This window comes from Bos taurus, chromosome 9 (genome assembly GCF_002263795.3).
Source record: "Bos taurus isolate L1 Dominette 01449 registration number 42190680 breed Hereford chromosome 9, ARS-UCD2.0, whole genome shotgun sequence".
NCBI lineage: Eukaryota > Metazoa > Chordata > Mammalia > Artiodactyla > Bovidae > Bos > Bos taurus.
Genome location: NC_037336.1, coordinates 74,583,492 through 74,605,003, shown reverse-complemented (window position 1 = coordinate 74,605,003; position 21,512 = coordinate 74,583,492). Strand labels below are relative to the sequence as shown.

Below are 21,512 nucleotides of genomic sequence, written 5' to 3'. Positions count from 1 at the left end.
AAAAAATTTTTTTAAAGAAAAGTTTTTAGAAGGACTTCAAGGGCAAGCAACATGGTGGGAAACTAATGAGAAACAAGTGGAAAGTATGGGAAGTTTTGAAAAAGGTTTTGTTTAGTAATTTCTCATCCAGATATGAAAAGTGAATGTGAAGTAGCTCAGTCGTGTCCCACTCTTTGCGACCCCATGGAGTGTAGCCTATCAGGCTCCTCCATCCATGGGATTTTCCAGGCAAGAGTGCTGGAGTGGATTGCCATTTCCTTCTCCAGTGGATCTTCCCAACCCAGGAATCAAACCCAGGTCTCCCGCATTGCAGGCAGACACTTTACCACCAGGGAAGCTGGTGGTCCAGATATAAGGGGTCCTAAACCTCCTGGAGAGGAGATTGTGGCATCTATATTTTCAAGAGGCTTTGCTTAAGTCAGCAAAATATGTTTAGAAAAGGTTTTTTCTGCAGCTATTTCTTCAGTTGTTTTTATCTTAAAATAATCTTTATACCACATTAGGGAGTCCCAGTGGATCCCATCAATTCATTCACCAAATATATATTGGACACCTGCTATGAGGAAGACACTCTTCTAGGTACTGGGGATCTAGCAGGGAACAAAATAGAGGAAATTCTTACCTTCACTGAGCTTACACTCTAGTGGGAGACAGTAAGTAAGTAAAATGCATGCTGTGTTTGAGTAATGATCAACATAAAGGAGAAAAATTAAGCAGGGAAGGATTTAGGAAGTTATAGTGAAACAGAAATGTGATTTTACACAAGGAAGCCTTGAGGAGGGAAGATGTGAGTAAAGATCTGAGAAAGGAGAGAGCTATAGAAGTAGATATTTATACCTACCACATTTTTACTCTTCTCTTAATGCTATTAGTAATTAATGCTTTTAGCATTTACATCTTACTAAGGCATTATAACTAGAAAAGTAGCAAAGCTACGACTTGAGTCCTTGAGGTGACTACTAAGCTAAGGTAATTAATACCAGGGACAGCACGTGGCTTTTTAGAAGGTGACTGTTTTACTGTGAGTCCCTTGACAGTGCAAGGACTAAGTGAGTCACAGCTTTGGTGTTTGGCCTTGTCAAGATTGTCTTCCTACGCGTGCCAGTTTAGACAGTTCTGGGCAGGCAACAAGAGAGGCTGATTCTAGAAGCATTCCCATCGTTGCTTCAAAATGCAGTTGTCTCCCATAGCAACACCTGGTTTGTTAACCCATTGCCATAGAAATAGAATGCAAACTATATAAGCAGTGTAATTTTATTCTTATTTTTAAAAACACTTGATTCCCCCAGGCCCTGCCTTTTTTTTTTTTTCCCATTTTCGTTATTTAACAGACCCTTGGCTTTGGTCATGGAGAAGGCGATGGCACCCCACTCCAGTACTCTTGCCTGGAAAATCCCATGGACAAAGGAGCCTGGTAGGCTGCAGTCCATGGGGTCGCTAAGAGTCGAACATGACTGATCGACTTCACTTTCACTTTTCACTTTCATGCATTGGAGAAGGAAATGGCAGCCCACTGCAGTGTTCTTGCCTGGAGAATCCCAGGGACGGGGGAGCCTGGTGGACTGCCGTCTATGGGGTCGCAGAGTCGAACACGACTGAAGTGACTTAGCAGTAGCAGTAGCAGTGGCTTTGGTCAAGACTTCTTTCTACTTCTTCTGGTCATCACAGAGATAATTCTGTGTGCTTAAAGGTCTTGGAAGTCTTCTCAAGCCTGCCTTTTAAAATTATATCTCTTTATTGTAAGAAAAAGAAGAGGGGATTAAAAAAAAGAAGAAAGGGACTTCTGTGGTGATCCAGTTGGTAGGGCTCCACACTGTCAGTGCAGGGGGCCCTAGTTCAATCCCTGTTTGGAGAACTAGATCTGGCATGCTGCAAATAAGAGTTCATATGGCACAACTCAGAAGCCCGCACACTGCTGCAAAGATCCCGTGAGCCACACCTAAGAACCTAGCACAGCCAAAATAAATTAATTAATTAAAGAAGAAAAAAGAAACCAAGCGGCAATCATGCATTGGAATGGTTTTTGGTTTTATTGAAAGCCCTTTTGAGTTTCACTATGACCACTCTGTCTAACAGGAGGCAACTTCTATAGTTAATATTCTTTTAAAAAAAGAACAGTCTTTTGATGCCTTGCATTCCTGAGGGATACTAAACCTTGAGCAGTTTCATCGAGGCTTGTATATTCTTCACTATGCTAAGTAGGTATTCCTGTGGCAAAACTCCTCTCAATGAAGAACAAAAGGATACTGATGGTAAATGTTTTGTTTTGGCATCTGGTTGTTATCAAGGGAATTCTCTGATGGTTCAGTGGTTAGGGCTCCACAGTGGAAAAACAAACTAAGAAAAGGTTTCCGTTAAATTTTCTGTAGCCCGATTGATTAAGCAAATATTCACTGAACCTCTACTGCAATACAAATATGGCTAAGACTAGGGACAGACCAATTCAAGATAAAGTCCTGGTTCTCAATGATCTCAGAGTAGAGACTGGAATGCAGATGGCCTAAGAGAAGAGTGAAAAATGCCTCCGTGAATGAGGGCAAAAGGCCTTGGAAGCCTATCAGACCAGAATCTAACCCAGCTTTGAGGATTAGGTGGACAGTTCAAGAAAGCTTCCTTATTTTAAAGGACGAGGCAGAACTCCTTAGGTAGAAAACGCCTGTGTATAAAGGCACAAAGATCTGGGGAACTTCACTGGGAGTTTTTGGAGGACATTGATGAGATAGCAGGCTGGACACAGAGGCAGCAAAGAGATTCTGAAGGATATTGACTCCAGGCCAAGGAGTTTGGATTTGATCCTGAAAGTGACGAGGAACACATAAAGCAGAAGCAGTGGTATGAATGTGGAAAGTTCACTTGGGAACCTTAGACTTTGGGAAGTTCACTGCTAACTTTTTGGAGAGTGAGTTGGAAAACCGAGCAACAGGGTAGGAGGTAGCAGGAAGGCCTGTTGAGGATTTGTAGAATGATACAGGAACAAGGGGGCTTCCTAGGTGGTGCGAGTGGTAAAGAACCTGCCTGCCAATGCAGGAGATATAAGAGATGCAGGTTCAATCCCTGGGTCATGAAGATCCCCTGGAGGAGGGCATGTCAACCCATTCCAGTATTCTTGCCTGGAGAATTTCGTGGACAGAGGATCCTGGTGGGCTATAGTCTGTAGTGTCACAAAGAGATGGATACAACTGACGCGATTGAGCACGCACACACACACAGAAGCAAGGAGGGCCTGATCTGAGGCAAGAGCAGTGAGGATCAGCCTAGTGGCATTTGGCAGTCAATGTGACCTGGGGAGAAAGGGAAGAATGGAGTCTAAGATGGCCAACAGATGTCTACCCTCTGTCTGCTTGAATATATATGGGTATTCAGTGGATACCAAGAATATACTGGAACATCTTTACAATACTGGTGTTTGGAAACAGAACTGAGATCTATCTTATAAGTTCTTACACTGTGAAAAAGATTTTCCTGCAGCATTGGTGGTATGAAGAATAGAAAATCTAGAATCTGATGTTATTGTTATTCAGTCCCTCAGTTGTGTCCTATTCTTTGTGACCCATAGACTGCAGCACACCAGGCTTCCCTGCCCTTCACCATCTCCCCAAAGTTGACTCAAAGTCACGTCCGTTTAGTCGATGATGCCATCTAACCATCTCATCCTCTGTCACCCCCTTCTCCTCTTGCCTTCAATCTTTCTCAGCATCAGGGTCTTTTCAATGAATTGGCTCTCTGCATCAGCTGGCTAAAGTATTGGAGCTTCAGCATCAGTCTTTGCAATGAATATTCAGGACTGATTTCCTTTAGGATTGACTGGTTTGATCTTGCTGTCCAAGGGACTCTCAAGAGTCTTCTCCAGCACCACAACTCAAAAGCATCAATTCTTCGTTGTTCAGCCTTTATGGTCCAACTCTCACTTCCATACATGACTACTGAAAGCCATAGCTTCAACTATATGGATCTTTGTTGGCAAAGTGATGTCTCTGCTTTTTAATACGTTGTTTAGGTTTGTCATAGCTTTTCTTCTAAGGTGCTGCTGCTGCTGCTAAGTCGCTTCAGTCGTGTCCGACTCTGTGCGACCCCAGAGACGGCAGCCCATCAGGCTCCACCATCCCTGGGATTCTCCAGGCAAGAACACTGGAGTGGGTTGCCATTTCCTTCTCCAGTGCATGAAAGTGAAAAGTGAAAGTGAAGTCGCTCAGTCGTGTCCAACTCTTAGCGACCCCATGGACTGCAGCTTACCAGGCTCCTCCATCCATGGGATTTTCCAGGCAAGAGTACTGGAGTGGGGTGCCATTGCCTTCTCCGTTCCAAGGGGCAAGCGTCTTTTAATTTTGTTGCTGCCATCACTGTCCCCAGTGATTTTAGACCCCAAGAAAATAATATCTGCCACTGTTTCCATTTTCCCCTATCTATTTGCCATGAAGTGATAGGACTGGATGCCATAATCTTAGTTTTTTGAATGTTGATAACTGTAAAAAAGATTGTTCTATGGCCTTGGTAGGATCTGATGGGCTAGGTTTAAACCACCCTTTTCACATATTTTCAGTGGAAGATATTTTTGATCATTTGTAAACTGGAGCTAATCATAGACCTTTCCTGCTATGACATAGGCTTATTATGACCATCAAATGAGGTAGATTATTAAAAGCTGATATTTTTTCTTTTAATTATGATAATTAAAATTATATAGTGCATTATAAAAGGGGCTTCCCTCACAGCTCAGTCAGTTCAGAATCTGCCTGCAGTGCAGGAGACCCGAGTTCAATTCCTGGATCAGGAAGATCCCCTGGAGAAGGAAATGGCAATCCACTCCAGTATTCTTGTCTAGAGAATCCATGATCAGAGAAGCCTGGCATGGAGTCCATAGGCTCCCAAGAGTCTGACACGACTTGGCGACTGCACTACCAGTGCATCATAATAATGTAAGGTGGTGGTAGTACTAGATTCAGTGTGTAGGTTTCCCTCCCTTTGATAGGCCACACTGGCAAAGATGAGTTACAGGACTTTGATGATGGTCCCCATCCTGCCTCCTGCCAGCCTGGGTCCTGGCTGGTAGATTTCCAGCATGCATGGTATAGCATGACGAAAGTCTGGACCGAGAGTTGGATGTAGAGACTTGGGATTCTTCAAGTAGAATTTTTGGACTGTGTGTACTGCCTCTTTGCTGGAGTATCTTCCAGTCTGGAGAATTTGCTAAACGATCCCTGTTTCCCATTCTCTTATCCTGTAAACATAACTGTTTTTCTCCTCTGGTCTAAGGACAATCTTTAGCCATATGTCAGATTGCTAGAATAGGAGTATTCTCTAATGTACATTGGGTAAAGTGTTGCCACTGGAAAAGTAGATATCTCTTTTCCAGAGCTTGGCCTCTTTCCTCTGGCAGAATAGGGTCCATGATAGGGAGATCCGTGTTCACCAAGTCCTGCCATGGTAGTGGGCATAGCATTCTCCGGAAGAATACAACCTGATTGCCTCTATCAAGGCTTGGAAGCCTCTTGGAAGCAAATAAACGAGCTGGTAACAATATGCTCCCCATCTTCCTCATCCTTTGTGATAGTAGTCTCTCAAGTTGAGAGTGTGTACCTCAGAGAATTTGCAGAGTAACCAGATTACCTGCCTTTGTGGGTTATTTGTTCTTTAAAAAAAAAAAAATTCTCTGCTTCCTTTTATCATCCTCTCTTTGCCTTTGATATTTTGTAGTTTCCCTATATCATATCTGATTGGGAATTTTATTTTTTTCTTTTCCTATTTAGGGCTCAACTTCTGGAGGTTATGTTTGAATCTGTCTCAAGTCTGTCTGGCCCTTTTTAGAGTGTCTTTATCCTTTTCTCAAGGGCTTCCCTGATAGCTCAGTTGGTAAAGAATCCTCCTGCAGTGCAATAGACCCTGGTTTGATTCCTGGGTTGGAAAGATCCCCTGGAGATGGGATGGGCTACCCACTCCAGTATTCTTGGGCTTCCCTTGTGGCTCAGCTGATAAAGAATCCCCCTGCAATGTGGGAGACATTGGTTTGATCCCTGATTTGGGGAGATTCCCTGGAGAAGGGAAAGGCTACCCACTCCAGTATTTTGGCCTGGAGAATTCCATGGACTATACAGTCCATGGGATCCCAAAGAGTTGAACATGACTGAGTCACTTTCACTTTCACTTTTCATTCTTTCCTCATATTTTGGATTTCTTATTTTATATCTTTATGTTAAATGTACTTATTTTAGAGTGATACTTGTCAAATCAACCAGTACTCACTGATGGTGAATTATTTTGTTATATATTTTTAAATTTTTGATTATGAGCTTAATTTCACTGGTGGATCCTTTATAGCCTGTGTTAAGGGAGTCTTCTTTTAAATGTTTTGCTTTGTTTCTGTTGTCACTCAGGAATTTTTCAGGCTCGATACAGATTACGGGTATTAATGACAACTGTCCATTTGAGCTCCAGACAGCAGAGTGTCAGCCAGTGGTTGAAAGTATTCAGAGGAGACTTTGTCCACTCAGAGCTTAATCTAAGACAGACAAAGTTTTCTTTTCGTTTCTCAGTGCTGTGGGCTGACTTTTTTCTAATATACCCTTTCACCAAATTACAGTCCTTCAAGGACCCTGGTTTTGTGTATTCCATCTCTTCACCTTCCATAGGCACCAGGTTTCATTTGCTATCCCCAGTGAGCATTAAGACCAAAGTCTCAGAAAAGGAATTGATGAACTGTAGCCCAGACACAGGAAATGGCAACCCACTCCAGTACTCTTGCCTAGAAAATCCCATGGACGGAGGAGCCTGGTGCAGGCTACTGTCCATGGGGTCACAAAGAGTCGAACACAACTGAGCGATTTCACTTCACTTCACTTCAGCCCAGACACCAAAACCAGCCCACCACTTCTCTTGACTGGAACACAGCCATGCCCATTTGCTTCTGTATTGACTGAGCTACTGACAATGGCAGGGTTGAGTTGCTGCCATAGAGATCGTATGGCTTACAAATCTGAAAATTATCAATATCTGGCCCTTTGCAGAAACTGTTTGCCAACCTCTGCCCTAGATTTATAAATCTAGAAAACTTCACCCCCAGCACTTGGGCTGCAAGGTCATCAGTTCTTGTGATTATCCCTGTAGTGTCCCTTTTCCTTGTAATTTCTAGTTCCTAGAAGTCTTCTTTACTTTTTTATAAGCCCAGCTAGGCATTTAATGGAGTAGAAAATGGTAACCCACTTCAGTATTCTTGCCTGGAAAAATCCTATTGACAGAGGAGCTTGGTGGGCTACAGTCCGTGGGGTAGCAAAGAGTTGGGCATGACTGAGCACACACACTAGACATTTAAAGTATGTCTATTTAATTTTGTCTAGTTTTTTTTTTGGTGGGAACATTTTCCTGTACATAGCCTACCATATTGCCAAAACCAGAAACTCTTCTACTCTCTTTGGATAGTAATATATTCTTCTTTGTGTATTTTCTTGACCATTTAACCTGATCATTTAAAAGTTTTCTGTTTTCTAATGCAATTCTTTAAAACTATGAAAAATTTTATGTACATAGTTCTAAATCTGTAGTTTTTGACGTGCAATGCTCTCCTTGTCATTCTTTTTGAACTACTTTGAAATTCCCATGATCATTTATTTTTTAATCCCTTGATAATTTTAATTGCAATGCTCAGTTTTCAAATATAGTTTTTGGCTGTCTTATTTTTAGTATCTTATGGTCAAAGATCATGGTCTTTATCATAGCTGTTCTTTGAAATTTGTTGAAATTTTCTTTGTGGCCTAATATGTGACTAATTATTTTATATTTTTCATATATGCATGGAAGGAATTTGTCGCTATCTCTGTATCTACCATACCAAACTTGTTATTTGTGCCATTAGGGTCTCTATTTTGAATTTGTCTGCTAGATATATTGGTTTCTAAAAGGGTTCTATTTAGAACCTATTATGGTTTATATTGTATATTTTTCTTTGTAATTTTATCAGCTCTCTATATTTAAGGCTATGCTGTTAGTTTAGTGTCAAAATCCATGATCATTATCTTATTTTGGATTATTTTGTGTGTTAATATTAAATTTGCTAATATACAAATGTTAGAAATCAGTTGTTTTTTTTTTTAAATGGCTAACCCAACCCTTCTGTGAGTTGAACCTAGCTATGTGCTGCTAGTTTTATACTCTAGCAAAATACAGACAAAAGAAGGAGCTTGTTTTTATGGTCTCTCCTGTTGGTCTGTAGTTTTACATTGGGCTTTTACATAGACATGGCTTGATCATTTGATGACTATGATTCCTGTAGGTTAAGTCCACAACAAAAGATGCCTTTGTGGATGACGCCTCCAGGTCTGAGATGTCTACCAAATGTCACATGTTGTTGTCGTTTAGCTGCTAAGTTGTTTCCCACTCCTTTGTGACCTATGGACTGCAGCCTGCCAGGCTCCTCTGTCCATGGGATTCTCCAGGCAAGAATACTGGAGTGGGTTGACATTTCCTTCTCCAGGGGATCTTTCTGACCCGGGGATTGAACCCGTGACTTCTGCTTGGCAGGCAGATTCTTTACCACTGAGCCACCTGGGAAGTTCTAAAGGTCACTATATCCCTTTCATTTATTTGATGCTATTTTCCATATTTGACTGAGATGCTTGCCACTATGGGTTTAGGGCTGTAGGTATTTCCTTTTTTGCATCAAAAATGACGTTTTTACTTCATTTTGAAGTTTTTCCTTTTTTAAAATTTTACATTAAAAAACATTTTTTTTATTCTATTTTTTTTTAGTCATGCCACGAGACATGTGGGATCTTAGTTCCCAGACCAGAGATAGAACCCATGGCCCCTGCAGTGGAAGCACAGGGTCCTGACTACCAGACTGCCAGAGAAGTCCCCATTTTTCACTTTTAAAATGTTTTGAGGCTTGGGGAATTGGGAACAGGGGTAAAGTACAAATAATCCTTGCTTAATATTGTCAGCTAGTAAGACCTCAAAGTTTCTTCTTACTCAAAGCCATTGAGTGGTTTTCTTCTCCTGGCAGAGTGTGAAATGCTTTGATGGTACCAAAAGCTGAAAAACCAAAGAACAGTTAATTCAGTGTGATAGCTATTGACATTGATGCTAATCATACTCATCTTCAGAATCAGTGATAAACAGGATTCAGTGGGTAAAGAATCCGAGTGCGCTTTTGGAGAAGCGCTTCTATGGATTTCAATACATAGTCCCTCTCTGGCGCCCCCACCCCCCACCGCCTGGTGTCTGTCACAGTTGGGAAAATAGGAACACACGATGCTCTGCGTTAAGTTTGTTCTTTGGTTCTTGAAACTGTTCATTAGAACCTCATCTTATTGTTTTCCTTGTTAAAATCATTTGATAAAATAAGGAAAAATGCTCTTGGAAAAAGTTGATGTTTAAAATGTGGACTGCAGCTAATGTTTCAATCTTCTCTCCCCCTTTGTCTTTCCGTAGTATGACTATGAATACGATGAAAATGGTGACAGAGTCGTTTTAGGAAAAGGCACTTATGGGATAGTTTATGCAGGTCGAGATCTGAGCAACCAAGTCAGAATCGCCATTAAGGAAATCCCAGAGAGAGACAGCAGGTACAGTAATTGTGACTAATCAAAGCTGCTTTCTAAGGTATTTCAGTTGTTAATAGCATTTACAAAATATTTTGGTGATATTCTAATTAATGAAACTGTCTGAAAACTTTGTGGCTTTAATTAGCTCCCTCTGAGGTTTAGCTGCTGCATCACTCAGTGATTCAAGCCCAAGACTCTGTTGGGGAAGGATGGCATCTCCATGGTAACTAGGACTTTCAAAGAGTAGAAAAGGGAATGGCCCGTGTGTTGGGCTCAGGTTATGTTTCATCGTGATTGGTTTATTATATAGATACATGGGGAATAAGCACCAGCTAAAATGGTTTGAACCAGAAGTTCCAGTTTCCGGTCAGGTGTGTTAAGGACATTGGAAGTCAGCACTCCGTTCTAAACTGCAGGTGGAAAGCTGGACCAACTGAGAAATCGACTCTTGTTGAAGCCGTCAGAAAAGTGACGTCACAGGGCAAAAAAAGTTGATGAAATGTCCCCCAACATTGGAGAGACAGTCATAGGGCAGTCCCATACTCTTGTGAGTCTTTGGTCCTCACAAAGACTATTAGAGAAATCCCTTCCTCAGAGACTGCACAGAGCTCTTTCTCAAGTTGAAATCACATCATGTCATTACTACTTAAAACCTGGCTGTGAGTTCTTACAACACAAAACCCAGGAACCTTAACACAGACACCTGCCTCCCTCTGTGGCCTCGCCTCCTCCTCTGCAGCCACGCTGACCTCTCTTTTTCCATCAGGGCCACCAATACCACATATTGGCGGGATTGCCTCGTTGTCATCAATTAGGTCCCAAGTTCAGTTCTCAAGCCCTCAGAGATGCCTTCTCTGATTACCACAAGCACAGAAAGACACCCCTCGTTCCCCTGTAACCAGTGTCCCAGGCCCCAGTTCTCTTTCTGCTTTGCCATCCTTGGTCTTCATTCTTGGTACATGACTTTCTGACAGGTGGTCACTCTGCCTTATCTACATTCCAGACAGGAAGAGGGAAAAGGAAAACGAACTTTCTCAGAAATGTCCAGCCTATTTTCACCTCTTGTTTCATTAGCCAAAAGTGACCACTCCTGACTATGAAGGAGGTTAGAAACTCAGTAGTTTTTAAGTTGGCTAGTTGTTTCTCCAAACAAAATCACAGAAAAAGGGAGGAATGGATATTAGGTAGGTAGACAGTAAATTCAGTTTTAGGTTTTCTATGGTATTTTTGCAATTTCTCCTTGGTTAACTCATGAGACATAAGTATGAATTCTTCTGGGATGGTGATAGAAACTATTCACTAGATACACAAGGGAATATATATATGTATGTGTGTGTGTTATATTAAAATTTTCATCAAATATTCCTATAGGTTCTTAAGTATTATATATTGATACATAGAGTGGATTTTTAAGCGATATAAAATTTAAAAGGATTGTCTTTAGCAATATCACCTTCCTCCCCACCACCAGATAAATGTAAGTAGTCACTTGGAAGAAAACCACTTTGAAAACTGTCTTTGTAGCTTAAGTTTATTCAGCTGCCACTGTGCATACACAGAGTACACCACCAACAGTGAAGATCCATTTGGCATAATGTGGTTTGTTTGAAAACACTTGCATGACAAGCCCTTCTCTTGATAGCTGCTGTGGGGCATCTTTTTGTTACCTCTATGAGAAGATTAAGGTGAAGTCTATAATGTTATTGTGAGATACAACACAGAAAGCATTTCTACCTTTGTGACCTGGAGAGTTTCAAGGTGGCTTTTAAAAAGGTAGCAGTTACAAAGGATAATTGCTAAGATGGTAGGATGGGTGTGAATAATGCATAATCCAGCATACACTAAACACTACCATCTGTAGTGAAGGTCATAGCAACAAAAGCAGCTTCTTCTGTGGTTCCCTCACTCTAAAAACACTTCGTTGGAGCATCAGAGTAGTCATAAGAGCAAGCTGCTGGATTCTAAGGACACTCTCATAATTTGTCCCATCTAGTTGTACATCTTGAGTTGGCTTCCGCTAACATTCTACACATTTGTCAACTATTTTCCTAGGTCAGGTATTTCTACCCAGCTATGTTTTAGAGGAACCTGGGGAACTTTTAAAAAATACTGATGCTCAGGCCATAACCCCCCAAATTCTAGGGTAGGTCATACACATTGATATTTTAAAAAATCCTTCCAGGAGATGCAAAATAGCCAGCCAAGGTTGGGAACTTCAGTGCTTTGAATGGTTGTAGTGGGAATTTGACTCAGGAGAGGTGCTCTGGAGACATGTATGATATATTAATTTTTCAAAGCTAAGTGCATATTTAAGTATCTTTGAATGTCTATACCATTTTTCTTTCTGTTGTCATAGGTAATTGAGAAGAAATGGGATTTTCTTGTAATTCCCACAGACAAGTGTTGCTTATTGACCTGAACAAATTATAATTTCATGCTTATTCAGTGTGTGGTACTTACACTTTCACTTACATTTAGTGAGAATTGCTAGGTATTACTAATCGTTTCCACACTGGAGAAGAGTCCTTATTCTCAGCTAGGATGAATTCTATTATTGTAACTTTTGAGCTATCCTTTGGTTACGTAAGGAGAAGCGTGTGTTGTATATTTATTTCTTCACGATCTTATATTTAAACATTTATGATTGATATTTAATAGGCTGTCAGGGGGTCAGAGCCTTTCAATTATTTGTCATCAACTGAGTGAGCCTCTTGCTTCAGATTATGCAGTCATCTTGATCTCCCAAATCTGAAGAATTGGCCCAATATTGCCACTGATTTATCTCCTGCATATCAAGAGCGATCTTATTAACTAGCATCAATAAAGCATTTTAAACTTCATAAAAAAAGTAACTTGTAAATGTCTTCATAGTTGAGAGTCATTACCTAAGCATCTCCTTGGTAACATTATATACTGGTATTTCTTGCGTTATCTCATTCTAGCAATAGTCAAAATGGTATTGTCCCTAACTGATATCTTGTTAAGGGGTTTAGTTTAATACAAGCCTTTAGCTCCTAGAACAATTCTGAAGAAAAGTAAAATGAGTAAGAGATCTAATATACAAGTCAATTTTTGGTTGTTGCTGGCAGCTTTCTGAGAAATGTTTCACAGGTTATAAAAGTTTGTTTAAATTAAATCAATTTGTGGTCCAGTGGTTAGGACTTGGCAGTTTCATTTCAGGGACCTGGGTTCAGCCTCTAATCAGGGAACTAAGATCCTGCAAGCTACGTGGCTAAGCCAATTAAATAAATTAAAATTTTAAATATATTTAAAAAATAATTAAATGAATTTGGGTTTTTGCAACCTACTAATGTTATTCAATACTGATTCCAGTATTTGTTATGGTCATTCCAGGAAATCCATTCTGCTTATATGGATTTGACTCTGTAAAATTTGAGCATTTCTTGCATGTAGCACTGAAGCAAATTATGAGGCATCAGGCTTATATTTTATGTTATAGTGAGTGCTTTTCACACCTGTAGCTTCCATCATACAACAGAAAAAATATTAGGAAATAGCTATGAGTCTCTGTTCATCATTGCTGGCACCCTACCACAGTTAAGTTATACAATAATTATATTAACATAATATATGATAATATATTAATACTCAGGATTGTTAAAAGTCTACAAACTTCATAGTACTTCAGAAAATCATAAAAAAATGTTGTTCTGTCTGTTCCAGAAATACAAAATTCTTTCATCATAAAATTTAATAAAGCAATATATACCAAGTACGTGATTTTGAAGTCTGGTCTAAAGCTGGTCTTTCAGTATGGAGGCTCAGCTAGGAATGAATAAAAAATAATTTGATACAGTAGAACCGGATAGAATAGAATCAAGGAGACTTGGCATATAAATGGTTTTATATTTTTTTACTGAAGAGTTGTTGGACCTTTCAGGAAGTTCTGGAATGAATATTTAAATTATTTGCAATTTTGTCTTCCTGGGAAGGAATCTCCTGAAATAATAAACTTGTGAAGCGAATGGAATATGAATGTGACAGTGAGCTGTGTGGGTGATTTCACTTCTCCTGGGTTCAGATCTTAGTTCTGTTACTTACTAGCTTGGAAATCTTGGATAGGTTAGTTCTGTGAATCAATTTCCTTATCTGTAACATGGGTATCTTAGTAATACCTTCTCATGGAGTTGTTGTGAGAAATGAGCTAATATATACAAAGACCTAGACTAGTATCTGACACAGTTCCCCTCAAACCCTACCAAGGCTCCAGCTTCACATTTTATGCGAATTTATGTGATGAGAAATAAAGGCCTTAGATGGTCATATTTTATTTCATATATGGGTGAATTCATTTAGCTGGAATTTCCCATTTGTATTGCTTAAATTTATACAAGAAAGTCTGACATAATTAGCTCACTGACATTTGCATGTCTTTCAGATACTCCCAGCCCCTGCATGAAGAAATAGCCTTGCATAAGCATCTGAAGCACAAAAATATTGTCCAGTATCTGGGCTCTTTCAGTGAAAACGGTTTCATTAAAATCTTCATGGAGCAGGTCCCAGGAGGTAAGAGATGGTTTTCTTTCTTTAAAAAGTGTAGGTTTCTACTATATATAAAATTAATAAGCTACAAGGATATATTGCACAACCCAGGGATTATAGCCAATGTTTGATGATAACTATAAATGTAAAATAACCTTTAAAAATGTCAGATGTTATATACCTGAAACATATAATACTGTACATCAACTATGTCTCAATAAAAATAATAAAGTTTAGGAAAACCTCAAAAAAAAAAAAAGACTAACTTTTAAAAAATGTTTTCTAGGATCTCGAAGAGTAAAACTGAATGGAATTTATTAGTTTACAGGTCTTAATTTGTGTAAATGTAAATAAAATTTTGACATAAACCTTACACTTTATTGAAAGTGAAAGCTGCTCAGTTGTGTCTGACTGTTTGTGATCCCGTGGACTACAGAGTCCATGGAATTCTCTAGGAGAGAATACTGGAATGGGTAGCCTTTCCCTTCTCCAGGGGATCATCCCAACCCAGGGATCAAACCCAAATGGATTCTTTACCAACTGAGTTATCAGGGAAGCCCCTAGAGTTTATTGGGAGATTAAGGTTTGCAAACTGAGTGGTCTTTTGTGTATGTGTGCCAAGTTGCTTCTGTCGTGTCTGACTCTGCCACTCTATGGACTATATAGCCTGCCAGGCTCCTCTGTCCATGGGATTCTCTAGGCAAGAATACTGCCATCAGTTGCCATTCCATTCTCCAGGGGATCTTCCCAACCCAGGGATCAAACCTGCATCTCCTGCACTGCAGTCAGATTCTTTACCCACTGAGCCACCGGGGAAGCCCCAAGTAGCCATTTCAACTGTATTTGATAAAGACCATCAACAGAGCAGGAACTTTCCTATTTATATTTGAACCTAAGTACTGTGTCTAGTATAATACCTGGGCCACTGTTAATAACCAATAAATGTTAGCTTAATGTTGTAATACTAACATGCTTTAAAGAATTCATTCAAATAAGATTTTATCCACTGTTTCTCCCTACTTACAGGAAGTCTTTCTGCTCTCCTTCGTTCCAAATGGGGCCCACTGAAAGACAATGAGCAAACAATTGGCTTTTATACAAAGCAAATACTGGAAGGATTAAAATACCTCCATGATAATCAGATAGTTCACCGGGATATAAAGGTAGGTTGCACTAGGATTCATTCTTGTAAGGTCTTTGATGGGTAATTGTTTTATTTGCAAAAATTGTTTTCTTATGAGAACGAATTTGGAATGATAAATAAGTCCTAGAAACAGCAGATATACGTCACTCTGCCCTGAGTCAGGTATTGATTGATAGTCATGTCTTACCGCGTTTACCCAAAGAATAAACTCCTTAACCATGTTCAGCCAACAAAGATTGAGTTTCCACTTCATGGCTGGCACTGTTTGAGGTGCTCCATGAGGCTAGAAGCTAAACGGAGCAAAGTTAACAAGGATATGGTCCCTGCTCCCAAGAGGCTTGTAGGCTGGTTAATCTTTGTATCCTTGCCCATAATAGCTACTCAATAAATACTTGTTCAATTAATGGATGAATAGTTAGAAGGAAAAAAATAAAATCCCTACTTCTCACACATATCATATACTCCTGGGTTGATCTAAAATTAGATAATCTGTGAAATTCTCCTTAAAAAGGGAAAATTTAGAACTAATAAATTTATAACAAAATTGGACTATTGAAAGTAAGTTAATATTACTATCCTCAAACTAACACGAATGTCCATTTATTTGTGCTGCCACTAAATATTCCAGGAAAAGAAGTAAAACAGCATAGAATAAGTCAAGTACTAGGAAGGTATAAATATAATTTAACTAATCATACTCATATCAAACACAAATATTTGTGTTATACTATCTATAAACCTCGTTTCACCTTGTGACCCGAGTAGCAGATTGTGAACTGATAGTATGTAAACAAAAATGGTGTCAATAATTCACTACTGATGTTACTGTTAAGGAAGAATATGGAAATAGTATCCTTTTTGCTGTAAGGACACCTTTTCTTATTCGACTTTCAAGCCAATAACAAACAGTATTGGGAGAAAGATAGCATTTCTGATTGAAGTTCTTTCTTCTCTAGGGTGACAATGTGTTGATTAATACCTACAGCGGTGTTCTCAAGATTTCTGATTTCGGAACATCAAAGAGGCTTGCTGGCATAAATCCATGTACTGAAACTTTTACTGGTATGTTTTCGCAGTGATGATACAGATCTTATGTAATTAAAGAAATAATTGCTGTGTTTGAGTATGATGTGAGAGATAAATTTAGTCTGGGTTCTTACCAACATTCATGTTGGTATCTTTTGATGCTCGCTGAAAAATGCTATACAGAATTTCATCTGACCATTGCTTACCTTGTATTTATATAACTCAGTTTCCTGCTCAATGCTGCTGAAGATATATATTTTTTTAACTCTCAATTTGTTATTTGTTTTTATTTTCATGTCATTCCTTCTCTCCTGGTTGGTCTACAGCCACTATAATCCTGACAACATTTCTTTTTTTAACATTTCTTTAGCCCAGCCTCTCAGTGATTCTTACTCGTACTTTAATCACTTCCCATTTGGCCTATGAGTTCTTTCTTTCCTAATCTGTTTACTGCCTGTGGTCTATTCCCCTACTCACAACCTAAATAACTAAGATTTCAATTCAAAAAAAGGAAGTGACTCACTAACTCAGAAGTAGGGTGGAGAGAAAGCTTTGCTGAGAAATTAGGCAATGCAGCTACTAAGCTCCCTCGGTTCGAAAATCCTGAGAGGGTGGAGACAAAGTGACTTCCAAAAAGGTAACAGTAGCCAAGAGGAAACCAAGGCTCATAGAGATTAATGACTGCCCAACAGTTATAGAGAGGACATCTGGAAGTCCAGCCCTGCTCTCCCCTCCAAGTTTTCATCACTCCATTCTGCTGATTCTCATGAAGTGTTGCTGCTGCTGCTGCTAAGTCGCTTCAGTTGTGTCCGACTCTGTGTGACCCCATAGACAGAAGCCCACCAGGCTCCCCCGTCCCTGAGATTCTCCAGGCAAGAACACTGGAGTGGGTTGCCATTTCCTTCTCCAATGCATGAAAGTGAAAAGTGAAAGTGAAGTCGCTCAGTCATGTCCGACTCTTAGCGACCCCATGGACTACAGCCTACCAGGCTCCTCCGTCCATGGGATTTCCAGGCAAGAGTACTCGCGTGGGGTGCCATTGCTTTCTCCTCATGAAGTGTTAAGTTCCTGTTATTGTGACTTCCCTGGTGGTAAAGAGTCCGCCTGCAATGCAGGAGCTGCATTAGACGTGGGTTTGAACCCTGGGCCAGGAAGATCCCCTGGAGGAGAACATGGCCACCCACTCCAATATTCTTGCTGGAGAATCATATGGACAGAGAAGCCTGGCAGGTTGCAGTCTATGTGGTCACATGTGTGACTTGGCGGTCCAGCAGCTAAGACTCAGCGCTCTCACTGCCTGGGCTCGGGTTCAGTCTCTGGTCAGGGAACTAAAATCCCACAAGTCTTGCAGTGCAGCAAAATATAATAACAGTAAAAATTAAATTCTTATTATCATCAGAGAGAGAGATTTAGAAAAAAAAAAAGATACTGTAATGGATAATCTTTGGTCTAATATAAAACAGATTGTCCAAATGCCCTCATTTCTGAATTCTGTGATGTGATGGCAGTACTTCCATTTTGCAGATGAAGAAATTGAGAGAGAAGAGATGTCACAGCTGAAAGTCACAAGAGTTTATAAGTGATAGAACTCAGATTTTTAATCCACCCTTTGCACTTTGCTTTGAGCTTCTTGCTCCAGTCCATCTTTCTCTCCACCTTGCTGAAGTGTCTCTTGTGGAAGCCAGGAAGGGGGAAAGGCAGAGAAAGAGAAAGTCTGAAGTCTCAGAACATTCAATCAGCAATGCCTCTGATCCAGTTCCTACTCTCATGGCAGTGGGTATTTCGGGACACAATCAAACCCATTTAGAATGCATTTTTTAAACAAAATGAATTCCAGCCTTCTAGTAACTTTAAATATATTTACATTTCTTTTCCTCATATTCCCTCCATTTGGCAAGAGACCCTTTAAATACTGCCAAGTCTCAGTAACTTCTGCGAGGAAAATCCTGACTTTCAGACATTTGATTTGGGGAAGACGTTAATTTAATATCTGCCGCTTATCTTAAGCATTTTCTTTAATCCCCAGAGAAGTTGTAGTACAGCGGTCCTCCAGGAGCCCTTTGCTTGAACTTCTTGCACGGGCCTCATATGGTGTCCATGTGTGACACACGTGTGGATCGGTCCCCGGCACTGATCATGAGGGCCTGGGGTGTGCGGGCCTCCCAGTGCTAATTCAGCGCTGGTGAAGTCACAGGTGTAGGCAGCCTCTGATGAACTGAGTCAAAAGACAGTGGCCTGTGTGGCTTCTTCGTGATTCGATGAGAAGGAAGGCAGCCACAACTATTCTTTATGGAGCACTTTCTGCATCCAGACTGTGTTAAGTGCTTTACATGTTATTGCATCGAAATTTGTATGTCAGGCCTAATTCTTACGTATCATTATCCCAGTTTATGGTGAGAAAATTAAGGTTCAAAGAGGTTAAATAGTTTGCCTGAGGTCACAAAGCTTGTAAGTCAAAGAGCTGCAATTCAACTAGACTTAACACGCCAAATGGAATGAATTATCTTTTCCCCAAACCTGTTCCACCCACACTCTTCCCTGTCTCGGTTGACCACTCCAACCTTAGAGTTATCCACTGCACCTCTCTTTTCTCACCCTTCAGCTCAGTCAGCCAAGGAAACCCATCAACTCTGTCTTCAAAACATGTCCAAATCTGGACCAGTTCCTCTGCGCCTCCCTGGCTCCCGCCCTCACCTCTCACACGCATGATCTCAGTAGCCTTTTCTCCTGCTTCCACTACTGTCTCCCCTCAACTCTACAGCCGGAGCAATCCCATATAGACATAAATCGAGCCCTATCACTCAGAGACTTCGATGGCTTTCTGTTTTTGGAGTCAACAAACACCACAGTCCTTACAATGATGCACAAGGCTCAGACCTTCTCAGAGTCTGTTACCTTTTAGGCCCACTTCCTACCCTTCCCACCTTGCACAGGCCTTCCTGCACTTCCTTCGATCCATCAGGCAGGATCCCGCGGCAGGACATTTGCGTACCCTTTTCCTTTTATGGCACTCTTCTCCCAGCTGTCTGCATAGTGAAGTTCCTCATGTCCTTCAAGTCTTAACTCACAGATCATGCCAGTGAGGCCAGTGATTGCCCTATTTACATGGCAGCCCTCCCCGGACACTTCTGATCCCCTTCTCCTGCTTTTTTCTAATTTTATCGTAACACATCACTTTCTAACATACTCTGTAATTTACTTCTGTATGTTACTATAGTTTGCTGTCTGTGTTCCACTGCGAAAATGTCAGCTGCACAAGCCCTGGGATTTCTGTCTGTCTTGGCCACTCCTGCATTCTAAGTGCCTGGCCCATAGAACTGTGCTGTGCTCAGTTGCTCAGTCTTTTCCAACTCTTTGGGACCCCATGGACTGTAGCCTGCTAGGCTCCTCTGTCCATGGAATTTTCTAGTCAAGAATACTGGAGTGGGTTGCCATTTCCTTCTCCAGGGGCTCTTCCCAATCCAGGGGTCAAACCTGCGTGTCCTGCACTGGCAGGTGGGTTCTCTACCACTGAGCCACCTGGGAAGCCCTTCTGGCAGTGTTAATCCACGAAATGCCTGAGGGAAGGGAAGGCGACATCGGGGTGCAGCTTTTAGCTTCTGTCTTGTGGCTCCCCAGGTGGTTGTAGTGGTAAAGATATTCTAAAATAGCTAATTTTAAAGTAATTTGTTTATTCTAATGAAGATATTTGAGGTCTGGGTTTTAGACTTAATACTCTCACTGTTCTCCTTGGGCTAATGCTCAGACTGGTTTGATCTTCACTATCCAGCTCTGTAAATCTCTTTATATAAAATACCGTATCATGTGCTTATGGGGTAAATAGAGCAGATTTGAACACATGATTAAACCTGCTTTTTTGGTACCTGATCTATGGGGGATAATTAAACACAATCGTCAAATACCACTCTTTGAAATATTATCTAATGAATCAAAACACTAATTTACTTACAAAGATATTACTTGAATTATTCAGTTTTTAAAATTCACTATATTTTTGGTCAGTTGTCATTCCTGCTGAGATATTAGTACAACTTCAGTTCTTCCATTAAATATATTTTAGGTCCACAGATAGTAAGAGTGGTAGGCCTCAGCTCATATTTTCTCAGTGATCACTTAATTTTGTTTACATTGTAAAAAATGATCACTTTAGGGGGAACTATCAATGAAGAGAAATTGTAACGGTTTTGTATTACAAGTAATAATTTGAGGAGCATGGTTACCTTATCCTTCACCAGGTGAAATGCTTTCTTTCAAAAATATGACTGATGTAAGCTGAGGACAGACAGGTGAAGTTGTATGTGATTGTGAGCATGAGCTACTATCATGTAATGATGAGATCTCAAAGATAAACCTGGCAAGATGACAACATTTGACAAAAATAATACACTTTCACTTTTTAAAAAAACATTACAGCCAGTTTCTAGCCTTTGACCATGGGTTTTATAGGAACTGTTTAGAGGAAATTTGTGCAGTAGTTTTCAGGCACAGAGCATTCAAAGGTGTTCCTTGTATTTATCAAAATGTCTCTTATTGGTTATGAATAAGAAAATGCTCAAGTGGCTCTTTTGGCAAATGCTTCAGTATTTGAAGTAATTTATTATGGCATCTTGGATCCTGTTTGCTGATTACATCATTTATATCAGAAGCTAGGGATATGGCAATTTCCTGTTCCTATTTGTACTCCTGACTAATTGCCGGATTTTGAGAAATCACTCCAAACTAGATATATAAATTTGGCCTCTAGTTGTAACTGATAAGATAATTGCAAGTTCGTGTCCACTTGGGAAGTACGAGATCAGAACTAAAACCGGGGGTTCTTGGCCCCCGTGTAGTGCTCTTTGCATCGTACCACACTTTTCGACTCCTTGATTCCATGAAGCCTTTTAAATTTCCTCTCTTTTTTATTCTACTCTTCTTCACTCCAGTGATTTGTTTATACTGATGGCTCATAACCTGACTTTAACCCATTAAATCTGTTATTCTCTGGACCACAGGCTCATAGCAGAAGCCATGTACGATAGATTTACAGAGTAAAGTACACCCAAAATTATTTACATTATTTTAAACAATGGCTTTCAGAACTTTTTATGTTTTCATGTTTAAGAAATAAGTATGAAAACAGAAGAACTGAGCATTCAATCAGGAATTGAGAAATAACAGACTAAGGAAATGGATGAATGACCCAGATTTTTCCTGCAAAAGATTGGAAGTATACGTAAAGGGAATCTCCGTGTATTTGAAAAACTGATTGCAGAAAATGTGTGTTGAGTATTTTCTGTTATTCTCAAATGACTATTAGAAATTTC

At 40.1% G+C, this 21,512-nt stretch overlaps 1 protein-coding gene across 1 annotated transcript in view; it reads left to right on the top strand.

The window, feature by feature from the left end:
- The window catches only part of MAP3K5 (mitogen-activated protein kinase kinase kinase 5), a 228,648-nt gene that overhangs the window by 165,945 nt on the left and 41,191 nt on the right, over nt 1-21,512 (top strand). Inside the window, exons 15-18 of the mRNA NM_001144081.2 lie at nt 9,421-9,554; nt 13,933-14,060; nt 15,063-15,199; nt 16,137-16,242. Coding sequence (NP_001137553.2) covers nt 9,421-9,554; nt 13,933-14,060; nt 15,063-15,199; nt 16,137-16,242 — 505 coding nt within the window. The remainder of the gene's footprint in view (nt 1-9,420; nt 9,555-13,932; nt 14,061-15,062; nt 15,200-16,136; nt 16,243-21,512) is intronic.